The sequence below is a fragment of the Anguilla rostrata genome, chromosome 15, assembly GCF_018555375.3.
Source record: "Anguilla rostrata isolate EN2019 chromosome 15, ASM1855537v3, whole genome shotgun sequence".
Taxonomy (NCBI): Eukaryota; Metazoa; Chordata; class Actinopteri; order Anguilliformes; family Anguillidae; genus Anguilla; species Anguilla rostrata.
Genome location: NC_057947.1, coordinates 8,668,742 through 8,681,963, shown reverse-complemented (window position 1 = coordinate 8,681,963; position 13,222 = coordinate 8,668,742). Strand labels below are relative to the sequence as shown.

The window sequence follows — 13,222 nt, the reverse complement described above, 5'->3', positions numbered from 1 at the left end:
GTATGCGGACCCTTTAGCCAATATATATGGCTAAATTAAATCATTTGCTTAAATGCAGAAACACAACAAAAAAAAAATAGAATATACTGGATCCCGACAAGATCCATACAGAGTTTGAGATCCCGGATTTAGTTGTTCTATTTAGATTGGCCACTACAAAAAATAGCAAGTGTCAATGTTATGCTTTTTCTTTGCGTCGATTTATGAGTGCGGTGGATTTTGTGTGTTATTGCGGTTTGTGTGAAAAGGAATTTGGCCATCCATGTTAGCAGTGACAACAGCAGCCAAGCCTGTGCAACGTTCCCAGTGAAGCTCAGTACTGAGGCTGTATTCAGCCAATTACTGCCATTCTTGTAACATTGTTCATTCACTTTTCTGTTTACATTGGGTTTTTTGTTGTTGCTTGTTTTATATGTTGGACTTTGACGTGTTATTTCACAGCCTGTAGTTTAAAGCAGAAGTGCTTGATGTTGCTGAAATGGCACGGGTTCCAGTGAAATGGGCAGTGCCAGGGTAGCGCTAATTTAGCCGATGCTAAATCCGGCGCCCGTTCGCTCACAGTAGCCTTTCGCTCGCCTGTTGGGCGGTGACGCCCCGGTGCGCCATGCGTCGGTCGGACTGGGTGCCGGGCGTGGCCCGGCGTCCTCCCACAGCGACCGCCTCGCTCCCCCTACGCCGGGCGGTGTGCGTCCGTCCGTCTATTCGTCCGTCCGTACCCACCCGTCACCCGCGCGTCCCGCTTCTGGGGCCACCGTCGAGGCCTGCACTCTCTCTCTCTCTCTCGCCTCCCGAACTTGCTCCTCCTCCTCCTCCCGCGCATGCTTTTTTTTTCCGGGTCGGGATCCCGCCCCGTTCCTCCGGAGCCGAGCCGCCGGCCAGATGGCCCGAGGGCGGAATTCCTGGCGGGAATCCTGAGGAACACCGCGGATTCGATCGGCGCGAACGGCCGCATCGATCCCTACAGAGCCGGCGTTCGGAAAACGGGGGGGAGAAAAAGACAACGAACGCTCCGCACGGACAAGACGCCAGCTCTTCTGCTGGGAACGGCGGTTAATCCGAATAAGGAAATGACAGCGTTTTCACCGGCGCTCCGGCCCGGCATATTAATCCTTGTGTACGCCACGCCGCTCCGGACGACCTTTTTTTTCGTCAGCCGGTCGCATTTTATGTTGAGTTACGGTTTAATTTCACTAGCGGCTGCGCGGGTCACGGGGGAGTATCCCCCAATGGCATGCTGGGAAATCAATAAGCATGCAGCGAATGGTAACAGGAGCCCATTAGCGGCGGTAATGGGATAAGGGGTCGGGGAGGAAGGCGGGTGACGGGGAGGGGGGGGGGGACGCATCGCTCTCTCTCGCTCGCCTCTCGCCGGAACACCGTCCCGTATCCGATCCGGGCCTGCGCTCGTCCGCGTAACCGCGGCTACCGCCCCGGCGCGGTTCTAATGGCTCTTCGGCGCGGCGGCTAATGGGGATGAATGCGGTAATGGCTGAAGATGTGTCCGGAGATCCTTTTCCTCTTAACGTGAACTGCACGTGTGCAGGGAGTAAGTTTTTTTTGTTTTTTGTTTTTTGCATATGCGAAGCTGTTCCTGGTCTATGAGAGAGGAGCCAGTATTCTGCTTTCGTTGGATAAACCTAAAATTTTACTTCAGTTAATATAGGCTTTCTCAACTGATTTTTTTTTCAATTGAGAAAACCTTAAAAAAAACAAATAGGTGTTACAAATTGAAGTAGAAATGCTATGTTTATTCAATGAAACCCTTTTCAGTGTGAGTTTGTTATTGTCCAATTTCCTCATGTCCTACAAAGTGGGAATTCTGATCTCATGCCTTACATTATCTCCTGCAGTGAAGCGTTTTTAACACGTATTTTAATGTAAATTTTTTATTTTTTACCGTGAGCCAGGTGACCGCCTTTGCCATGTTTTGTTTCTGTAACTGATTCATTTGAGTCAGTTAGCGAAAACCCTGCATCGTCCAGGCCTTTAACCCAATGGAGCGGGACAGGAGGTCACTTGGATAAATATTCCAAAAATGGCACAAAGCGTTACTCCTTGCTAATAGTTGGATTTATAATCATGTGTAGATTTTCGTATTTTTGTCCTGATGGCCAGTGTGGAAAACATTCCCTCGGTGACAGAGAGTGTAAACACATGCCTCAGCTGGTCTGTCAGGATCCTGTTTGCAGCGAAGGCCCAGGGTTGACCCTCGTTTGCATACACCCCTCCCCCTCCGGCCCACTTCCTGAACGAGGTCAAATGTCGCCCTTCCTGTCCAGTGTGCAGGGGAGCATTCATTTGAAGGCCTTTTCATGTCAGCGAAAAAACCATTTGTCACCGGTTCTGGTTTTGTCGCTTCGGGGGGGTTTTTTTTTTTTTTTGTTGTTGCTGATTTGGTAAATATTCACCACCTCGCGTTATCCGCGGCGCGTTCGGAGTGGGCTGCGAGCGGTTTTTTTTCGTTTGTTTCTAGCCGCCGTCGGTGGCCGCGGCGTAGCGACGCGCTCATAATGGATTGATGCAGCGGTGTGCCTGGCGTGCGCGGGGGTCAATGCTAAGTTCGTTTGTCAGGATTGACAGGCTCGGGGATGCAACTGTGGAATGTCCCCCCGGGGGGGGGAAGGGTGGGTTAGGGTTAGGGGTAGGGCTGGGCAGTGGCACTCTCTGTGCCAGGCGGTGTTCCAATCAGGGAAAGGGCTAAATATGCTGTGGAAACAGGTTTTTTTTGGCAAAAAAAGAGGTGAGCAATGCAACAGTGCAGAAACGACGCGCGTCCTTAAAATTCACTGTAAAGATGGGAATGTTTATTATAGCACTACATTTTTATCATTTGTTTTACATGGATGCTTTGTAAATTGCATTGAAATCCATTTTTTGTTTCAATACTAGCATTCATTGAATCTTAGTGCTGTAAGTCACTCTAGATTACAGTGTCCGCAAAATGCAAATGGGTAATATTAATTACGTTTATGAAGCGAACGCAAAAACCTACAGCACCTTAAGTGTGGGCTGAATTTCCAGGGGGAAAATGTGATATGTGTGCAAGAATATTTCGCAATTTCCTCTTGCAGCACGGTTGTCTTTTGAGGGACGCAGAGGTGTAGAGTACAAACCCTTTGTTTGAAAAACACGCCGTTTAACTTGGCTCAGTGAATGTAGGCCAACGCAAGCTAGCTACTCTCAAGCTACTTGTTCACGCTTCCGGATTTGTTCTCTCTTCATGTGTTTGGGCGATTGTGTTATGTTGTCATGCAGCTGGTTGGCTGAACATTTATAGAGTAACGTGTCGCAGCAGGGAGATGTCGAAGATTGGTTTGGAATGCGGATCGTTGCTTTGAGGTGCAAGCGTCACTGACGTGATCGGAACGTTCTTGACTGAACATTCTAATGCTGATGTAACAATCGCTGCTGATAATCAGCGGAGTTCCGGAACACTGACGTAGAACGTTGAAAAAACATTCCAGACAAGCGACACTTCAAAAGGGTTAAAGACGGCTCTCTCGGGTGATTGGAGGGAGGGCCCGCTGCTGGTTAACGGGGTGACGCGCGGTTCGCTCCTCTCCGAAGCGGCCCGGGCTCCTCGGAGGCGCCCGCTCGCCCCTCGTCAGTCTCCCTTCCCCCCCCGCCGCTCCTGTCTGATGACAGAGGAGCGCTCTTCATTTCAAAGCTGGCAATTTTTCTCTCTCGCGACAGCCACTTTGCGACCAAGGTGAAGTGGCGGTGTCTGAAACCCCGCTGTTCGAGCTCGCCTCGCCGCTTTCCCATCGCATCTGAACGGCAGCTCAAAATAACAGGCCTGTGGTCAGTAACTGAGAAATCTACCAATTTGTATGCCTTTCATCTCACAGTGTGTGAGACAGCATACAGTCTTTTCGGCACTTTTTTTTAATCATCGGTAGAAGAAATGGGGGGTTGGATTTGTAAAACCGTGCTGGGTCATTTTTGGGGATAAACTGAAATAGGAGGAATGATAGTGGTCCCTCAGAATTCGCTCCTCCTCCTCCTCCTCCTCGTCCTCCTCCGCCTCATTGGAACCCTTTGAAAGGAAATATTCCCGCGGAGTCTTCTTACGGGCGCGGGTCTTGCCGCTGCATGCGCTCTGTGCTTTGTGGCGAGCTTTCCGAAGCCTTTTCGCAGTTTGCTTTGCCGGAAACGATGTTGAGCGATGCGGGGATATTTTCAGCCATTTTACAGCCAGTTTCCCGCTGTTCTGCATATGCTCTCGCTGTCTTCGGTGTCGTTCTCTGTCTGTGGATCGGGCGGCTGGGCGTGAAATCAGACTTGGCACTCCGCTAGAATGGCACGAATAGCCATCGACCAGAGAAATATTTCATAGCTGATGAGCTACATTGGTCAGAAACACGGCCTAGCTGTTGCTGATCAGGGCCGTTCCGTTTTGGGCCTAACCCTGTGAGATAATCCCAGCCCTGAGCTATTACTCAAAAGTAGCCTTCACTCACACGTAATTTCTCATTATGACTTAGGTATTTTTGTGGTGGAATTTTACCTTTTTTTTTTTTTTTTTTTAACTTTCCGGGACTTTGAATCAGCATATCTGCTCTTGATGAAAGAGATGCATGTCAAAACTGTTTGAGCCCGGTTTTGTTAACATTACACCGACTGAGTATAGATCACTATTGGTAGCTAAGATTCGGTGACCCCTGTACCGACCTTTCCAAAATAAACTGCGTGCAGTAAGGCAGTGTCACTGAATTGTAACAATGTCAGTGCAAATGCAGTATTCTAATTCTTGGCTAATGAACAGATTGCCTCGGTAATTTGGTAGTCAAAACGATACGCAAAAAGAAGCTTCCATCTCGGCGTCAGAAATGAAATGGGTTTGAGTTCTTATTTCTGTCCTATTTGCACAGTACCATTTTCAACGTGGCAGTGTGCATTTCCTCATGATTTATATTACCCGCGTATGCTATTATTGTGTCATGAATCCTGATATGCATCTTATCTTTTGAGTGTAACAAAGACTGTTATTTCAAAAATGAATGGGCTTTTTTGTCACGTTTACTGATACAGTACAACTTTTTTTTTCTTTTTATAGATATGGCAAAATCGTCTCAACAAAAGCCATCCTGGATAAGACGACAAACAAATGCAAAGGTGTGTATGGCTATTTTTATACTCGTTTCAATATTGACACGTTTTACTATAAGACTTTAAAAAATTCTAATGTTTTCCAGCCAGTCACTTCTGTCTGTTTCTGTTCTGTTTTGCATGGTAATGAACCGTGAACACTCTGCCTAAACATAGCAGCTTTTTATTGTGTGGTTGATTTGCATGCTATCATAGCGTTCACGTTTTTTGTGTGAAACGTTCTCCTTGACCAATGACGCGGTACACAAATAAAGACAACGCGTTTGACTTTTTAAATTCACGGAGTGAGAGATTTTATTCTCAGCCTGTGTTTTAAGCATTGTTTTATAAGGACGGGGGAATTATAAGAAGGAATGAATCAATTGTATGTCATCACACGTATGTTCCATTAGACTCAGTGACTCACGGAATTACTCACTGGCTAAGAGCAGTGGAGTGGTTAGGGCAGTGGATTCCTGAGGTGAGACTCGTGGGGTGGTAAGTTCAAACCCTTGTTAAGGTGCGGAGGAATCCGGCCTGCACCTCGGCAGATTGCCCTGGGTGAGGACTGTCCATTCATGTCCCTGATGCTGGTAAAGGTGGTGCCGGCCCAGTGTGTGTGGTTTCAGTGGTTTGTGGCCTGCTGTTTGAACGCTGCGCCCAGTCCGTGTCATGGAGCAGGTATGTGGCTCTGAAAGCCTGGTGACTCAGACACCGGACTGGCGGGATGCCTCTGGTCACCTGACTCCTCCCGTGACCGCACCTCCGGCCTGTTCTTACATTTCCCTGTGGCCACGCCCGGTGTGTGGATTTGAGACCGGGAGTGGCTGGCTCTGTCCTCCTGCAGCCGCTCTGGCTCTGTCCTCCTTACCCTGCTGTAGTGGAACAGGCTGGCGCCTCAAACTGACTGCAGTGGAACAGGCTGGCAGCTCACCCTGCTGCAGTGGAACAGGCTGGCACCTGACTGACCACAGTGGAACAGGCCGGCGCCTCAAACTGACTGCAGTGGAACAGGCTGGAAGCTCACCTTGACTGCAGTTAAAGAGGCTGGTAGCTCACCCTAAAGCAGTGGAACAGGCTGGCACCTGACTGACCATAGTGGAACAGGCTGGCGCCTCACTCTGACTGCAGTGGAACAGGCTGGCAGCTCACCCTGCTGCAGTGGAACAGGCTGGCACCTCACTCTGCTGCAGTGGAACAGGCTGGCACCTCACTCTGCTGCAGTGGAACAGGCTGGCAGCACAGCCTTCCGTTGAAATGGAACCTAGATGTAGAAAGAGCTCTGAGCCTTAAAGAACAGGCCGTCCCCTTCATAGATCACTGCTTCTTAAACTTTTTAATATCGGGACCCAAGTTAGAAACACTTTTTAATGCCGGGACCCAAATGAAAAATTTAGTACCTTTCAGGGGCCCTTCCAAGACACGTACTAGCATAGCCTCATTCCGGGACCCACTTCATATGCACCTGCGACCCATTTTGGGTCCCCACCCATAGTTTAAGAAACACTAGATAAAGTGCAGCATCTTCCAGTATGTGAATAAAAGTAGGCTAGACGTCCAGTTTGTCCGCATCTCTTGAAGCTTTGCAGACTGAAACTTTGCGGTGGTTTGCGTCTGATAGCTATTTTAACCTTATTTCCTGTGTTTTGTGTGCAGTAAGTGCTTTAACCTTCATTAGCAGGGAATGTGCTAATCTCCAAGCCTTCCTTCTTCCTCAGGACAACTAATAGATTAAACCGCAATATTCTCGCAAATGGTATTTTATATAGCAAAAGAAATGGACGCACAGAATTTTTGATTGCTTATACCTGCCCATGGAACTATTTATTTGTTTGTTCGCTGTTATTATTGTAATTGCTATGAATACTCACGGAAGTGGCAGTTACTGTATCGGTAGCTTAGCGTAATTATCGTTCATTGTTCAGACCAAACTGAAATTCCGGAACCTTCCTCACCCTGTCCGTGCGGAGGGCGTGTGTGGGCAGCGTGGGCCGTGCGGACGGGTTGAAGCGCGGCAGTCAGAGCAGCCCTAGGGGAGCAGTGAGCTCGTTCCAGCAAACCGCCACCTCCGCGGTTTCTCCTCGTTCTCCTCCGTAGCGCGGGCGTCCGAGAAGGTGAAGGTCACGCTTTTACGTCCGCAGAAGAAGCGCGTCCGCGAGCTAAATAAAGCCCGCGAAAATTACGATTAATTCAAACGGTGTGAAGCGAATCGCAACATTTTACTAAAGTCACGCGGCCGTTTTGCTGGCACAGAGCGGTCGCTTTTATTTTGACCCTTTTTTTCTCTGAGAAAGGAGTTCATCAACAGTATTTCCTCAATGTTTTAATAGTCTGTAGCCAGACTTCTATCCTGGTTAAGCTGCTGAGTTAAGCTGATTGCAGTAAAACGTTGCTAGCGTGGTGTACCAAACAGTACAGTGCAGCGTCGCGTACTGTTGAGACAGGAAGTGGAAGTTGGCTTTCTCTGACCCGGCGCCCCTCTCTCTCCTGCAGGCTACGGCTTTGTGGACTTCGACAGCCCCGCCGCGGCTCAGAAGGCGGTCTCGGCCCTGAAGACCGGCGGAGTTCAGGCCCAGATGGCCAAGGTAAGACCGGCACTCCCGTCGGGTCCCGCCACCTCTGGCGGAGACGTGGCGACCCACGGCAGCGAGCAGCCCTGCGGTTAGCGCCCGCCCCGACGCCGCGGCGTTGCGGCTCATTTACAGTCGCAGCGCGAAGGCGAGGCCCGGCTCAGCATTTACAGGTGACGAATTAGAATGCTCTTCGCGCGGTGAGCTCGTGTCGTAAAGGCCGGTACAGACCAAAGATTTTCCACCACCACGCGACCAGCCGCTGAGCTCGCAGCGTTCCAAAACCGACCCCGTTCGCGCCTGAGCAACGAGATGGGTCGTTGTTTACGGTTATGGTCACTTCCTCGTGACGGCGAACAGAGCTGGCTTGGAAAAGAGAAATCAACTTAAATTAACCGAGTCTCTGCTATGTGGCAGATGGCATCGTGTGCGTTTATCCTGTTAGAGTAGGCTATGTTTTTCCTCAAACTGCTGAATCGGGAGGTTCTCTCTCTCTCCTCGGTCCCATCACCATGTTTACTGCTGCTAAGAAAACGTTCTGTAGTGCTGAGCGCACGTCGCGTCCTGAAACTGGCCACCTGCGATTGGGCGAGATGAATCACCTGCAGACGGCAGGCGCTGACGTCAGGCGTTCTGAGGCGATCTTTGGCCTGAGCTGGCCTTTGGCCTGCGGTTGCATCATGACGGCACACAAAGCTCCCTCTCTGTGAGCTCTCAGGGCCTCATACCCACCCTGTGGCCTGATGTTAAGCGTTTCTCTACTGCCCAGTAGCCCAGTGTGCTGCTTGCCCCAGGTATATGGCATGGGGTGCTGGAGTCTATCCCAGCATGCATTGGGCGAGAGGCAGGAATACACCCTGAACAGGCCGCCAATCTGTCGCAGGGCACACACACCATTCACTCACACACTCATACCTATGGGCAATTTAGTGTCTCCAATCGGCCTACCTGCATGTCTTTGGACTGTGGGGGGAAACCAGAGTACCTGGAGGAAACCCACGTGGACACGGGGAGAACATGCAAGCTCCACACAGAAAGGCCCCAAGCCGAGATTCGAACCCACGACCTTCTTGCTGTGAGGCGACAGTGCTACCCACTGCACCACCGTGTCGCCATTGGCCACTACAGCCAATCATATTGCTAGTATAGTTCAGTCCTTTAATCCTACTAATTTATTGTAAATTACGTGCACTTTCTCGGGTTTGTGTAGAAAATAGGGATATGTCATTATGGCAAATACTGTCAATTCATATGCTAATTGTGAAATTTAGTATTTTCTAGGCTTGTGTATAAAGATCTAGTGCTCTTTAGCCCTGGATGCAAGATCAGAGCAGTCTATTAGATGGCACAGTGGTGTAGGCATTGTCTTCAGATGCCTGGCTTTGATCCCCTTCAGAGTTGAATGGAAATGAAAAATGAAATTATGAAGATATTTTTATAGACACTTCCTCCCACTCGCTGGGGAATTTGCATGTGTCGCACACTGGAATTTCTGCATGTACCTGTGTTACTGGTGTTACTGGTAGCTTCGTTTCGTTATTACTGGTATTATTTTAAGCCAATTCACTGAGGGATTTTATGTTCTATTTTATTATTTTTATTTCTCTGTGCTTATGGTTGTGAGTACTCAGCATTATGCCAATATGAATTTCTTTATATGGTTTATCAATAAACAGACTTAAGAAGTTAAGGCTTTGCAGAGCACTGAAATATTAATATGTGTGAACTGCACAATTTATCTACAGTATCAGTGTTTGAGAAGCTGTATAACCTACTGGACATTGTTTTGTACATATTTAATTAACATTTAATTTGTAAGTGAATTGTTGTCCTGTGATTCCTGTTGACCATTATATATGATTGTTTGCAATGAATAACTGAGGATGAACTGAATTGAATTATGCTGGCTCAAACCGGTTAAGAATGGGCTGGTCTTGGATTAGCTCCTGTTTATCCCTTCTCTGCAGGAACACTTTCCAAAGCCTGTAAGACCCATAGAGTCCTTACCACCAAGCCGCACTCACTTATCCAAGTCACGCAACCCGTTCTTAGAGTCACAGTGATCTGCGTCGGTACGGAAAGAGACCAGAGAGCCACAGAACAGGCTGGAGTTCTTCTTTCTTCCCGTCCTGTGAAGATTGAAAGGATAGTTTCAGTCATCCCCTCCGCCCGCTTGATTCTTCAAGAGAACATGGGCTAAAATACGCGTGGCGAAAGGCACTTCACTGGAGGGCAGTGTTGCTAATGAGGCGGACCGAGCTAGCCAGCGCGGTGACTCATAACGTTTTATTCCTCCCTGGTAAAGAGTCGACTGGGCAGAGATTTCTCGTCATTGGCCTTCAAAGAAGAGCAGCGCTCTGCCTGGAACCGGAGCGCGAGGCGGCTCGTGTTCTGGGACGGGGGAAACGAGAGTAAATAATCGGGCGTTAGCCGTCTTCGTTTCCACCGCCGGGGCACCGGGCTAATGAAAGCCGGAGCGCTCAGGAGTGCTCAAATGAAATTCCAGCGCTGCGTAATGCCGCCTCCCAGACGTGCGTCTGAGCTCCCGTTTATTTTTCAATTAAGATAAAGCTGTTTTGTCGGCCGCGCCTGAGTTAGACCCGGGTGTTGTTGGAGCTAAAGGCCGTTAAAAGTCAAAGCTGTTGAGTTGCTTTTTTCTCATTGGTACCTCTGGCTCCATGCAGCCGGTGGACTTTCTGACAGTGGCACCGTTTCCTTGGTCAGACTGGAGTAAAGACCAGGGGGGCCGAGACCAGGCTTCCTTTCTGAAGCCCGCTTCCTGGTCCTGTTGAGAGGCGTTGCTCTCTAGCGCCAGTGCGGTTGGCTCCGGTATCGGTTCCAGTAGGTGTTTTTTCTCCTTGTAATATCTCCACAGGTACCGATTTATTTAGTTATTGTGTCTTTGGACATTGTTGTAAGTTCTTGTGGACCAGTCAGGGACAGTTTTCATCGCTGCCGAATCACTGTGTGTCACTCAGGGGGGTGGTGTCGTACACTTAGTGGATGACCCGGACCCAGCCTGGACTTCATGACCATATAAGGGTCTCCCCTTTTCCCTACTGCGCAGTCTCTGGCTCCAGTTTGTTACAACATGGCGGCACAAAAACTGCACTTCGGCAGCTTCAAAACACTTTTTCAAAAGCCCAATGAAATGGGTGACATCGCAGTCACTTTTCTCCATATTTATTTACAGTCTATGGTTAAAAAATACTTTAGTCAATAGCTAAAAAAGGTGGGTGGTCAGGAAGTAGGTTAAGGTTCAGAGTGTTGACTTCAGCAATGTGGTGGTGAATTGTGGGGTTTTTTTATCTTATCAACTTTAAATAATTGCTGCTTCGTATGGCTATGTACTGTTCCCCTTTGCTCTTGTAAATGTTTATAGCGTGGGTCCTCAGTCTTATCCAGGAAGGGCCGGTGTGGATGCAGGCTTTTGTTCCTACCAAACAGTTACACACCTGATTCTGCTAATCAAGATCCATTGCAAAGACTGTTGTGGTTCATTAGTAGAATCAGGTGTGCGACTGCGTGGTTGGAACAAAAGCCTGCACCCACACTGGGCCTTCCTGGACAGGATTGTGGACTCCTGGTTTATAGAGTCGTATAAGCTTGAGTAGAGTATTGTAGCCATTATTAAGCCCGTGGTGTCCAATCTTATCCGAAAAGGGCTGTTGTGTGGGTGCAGGTTTTTGTTCTAGCCCAGCTCTCAGACAGCTGATTCTACCTATCGACGTCTTGACTGAAGACCGTGATTAGTCAATCAAGCTGAGTCGGGTTCCGTAGCGCTGGGCCAAAGCGAAAGCCTGCGCCCGCACCGGCCCATTTGGGATAAGATTGGACACCCCTTGGCTCGTGCCGTGTTCTCTTTCGCTCGCTTGGCCGCCCGCCGTTTCTGATTGGGCCGTAGCAAAATGATTGGCACCCCGCGGACCTTCCCCACATTCGCGCCACAGTCGCGCGTCTCATGTTGGCAGCGAACGCGGCTTGGCCTGGGCTGAGCAAGGCCGGTGAACGTTAGCGCGCGGCAGTCCCGCAGGCGAAGCGCGCGTGTCTTGCGCCTCCCGCCGCACGCCACCGCTTTCCCATCATCCTCCTGGGCCCGCTGTGCCCCAGGCGGAGCGCCGCACTCTTTATTGGGCGAGAGAGAGAGAGAGGCATTAAATCCCCTTCCATCAGCAGATCCGGCCCTCTGCGAGCAGGCCTCTGTCACATGACGCTTAGCGACCGACCGACCGTTTCCCCGGCGACCCCGTTCGCTGCGAAAACAGACGCCCGGTGTCTCTGCCAGATTTCTCTTCAGAGCCGCTCCACTTGCACGGGGAAGGTTTATTTCTGGATTCTAGAATTTTCCTCGGGGGGAGACCTGTGTTTGCGGTGCGTCACTGCAGAGAGAACCTGTGCTCCGAACGGGCCCGCTATAAAACACTTCTTTATTACCCACAATCCCTTCCTGTTGCGTGTGATTAGCTAATGCCAGAACTACCATACGTTTTCCCAACAGGTTACTCTCAGCCCCAGGCTGAGAAAGGGTGTTCTGTGTGCTCTGTTGATGTGTACTTGGTTATACAGGTATTGCGTGGGTGAATTCTGTATATTATCTGACTCACTGTTGGACTGTGGTACTATGGTTCAGTTTTATTTAACTGGTAATGTTGGTGATTTAAAAAAATAAATTTAACAGTTTTTTCCACCATTGTGGGAATATGAAACTGCAGGCTCTTGATATAACTTTTTACACATCAGTGAATTTCTATGAGGCTGATTCCCCCATTTACTGATTCACAATATTACGAAGGAACACTTATTAGATATTTCGATATATTTTTATATTTTTAATACACCATTTGAATCAAGACAGCTCAATTTTTCATCTAGAAATACATTTACTTTTTCATAGTAGTAGCTGCTGTAAAAATGATGTACATTCGAAAATGCGTTTCCTTGCTACTCCGAGGCTGCTGCACTAGATCCAGAAGTCTCCAGAAGCTTCTATTGATTTCTGTTTGCAGCATAGCTGAGCTTTACTGTTGTTGTTTTTTTTTTCCTTCAAGCTGGGACACCGGGGTCAAAGAAAAGCTATAGGAGTGGGTTTGACATTGAGAGTAGCCCGTCTGTTCATACATTGTGAAGCCAGTACAGATCCCAATCTGCAAACTATCGCTGGGAGGGGTTATTCAAATGAAGGCGCAGACTCCTACCTCCCGATCTAAAAAAGAAGACAAAAAAAAACACAACGCCACCGCTTTTATTGTTCCCGGGGCAAACCTTGCCTTTCGCCCTTGGATTTTAATTGTGGCGGGGGGCTTTGTAACGCGAGCAGGAGCGGGTGGGGGGAGGAGAGAGAGAGAGAGAGAGAGGACGGTGGAAGCCCTTTGGAAATATTTCCTTCTGCAGCGCAGTAACACGGCACCCGAGACCCAGCGCTCTGAGCTGGCTGACTTTCCCCCACGTCGTCTCCCGCGAGTCGCCGTTTTTATAAGCTACTCGTTTTAGCCGTTACTGCGCAGAACGCCGGCTTTCTTATCCGCGCGCTACTCGGGTAATCCGGTCCGTTCTGCGCGCATGGA

The 13,222-nt window shown here is 49.1% G+C and overlaps 1 protein-coding gene across 10 annotated transcripts in view; it reads left to right on the top strand.

The window, feature by feature from the left end:
• The window catches only part of LOC135241427 (RNA-binding motif, single-stranded-interacting protein 1), a 54,007-nt gene that overhangs the window by 30,677 nt on the left and 10,108 nt on the right, over window positions 1–13,222 (top strand). For all 10 annotated transcript variants that reach the window (XM_064311825.1, XM_064311823.1, XM_064311821.1 and 7 more), the window contains exons 3-4: window positions 5,057–5,115; window positions 7,582–7,673. In XM_064311825.1, coding sequence (XP_064167895.1) covers window positions 5,057–5,115; window positions 7,582–7,673 — 151 coding nt within the window. The remainder of the gene's footprint in view (window positions 1–5,056; window positions 5,116–7,581; window positions 7,674–13,222) is intronic.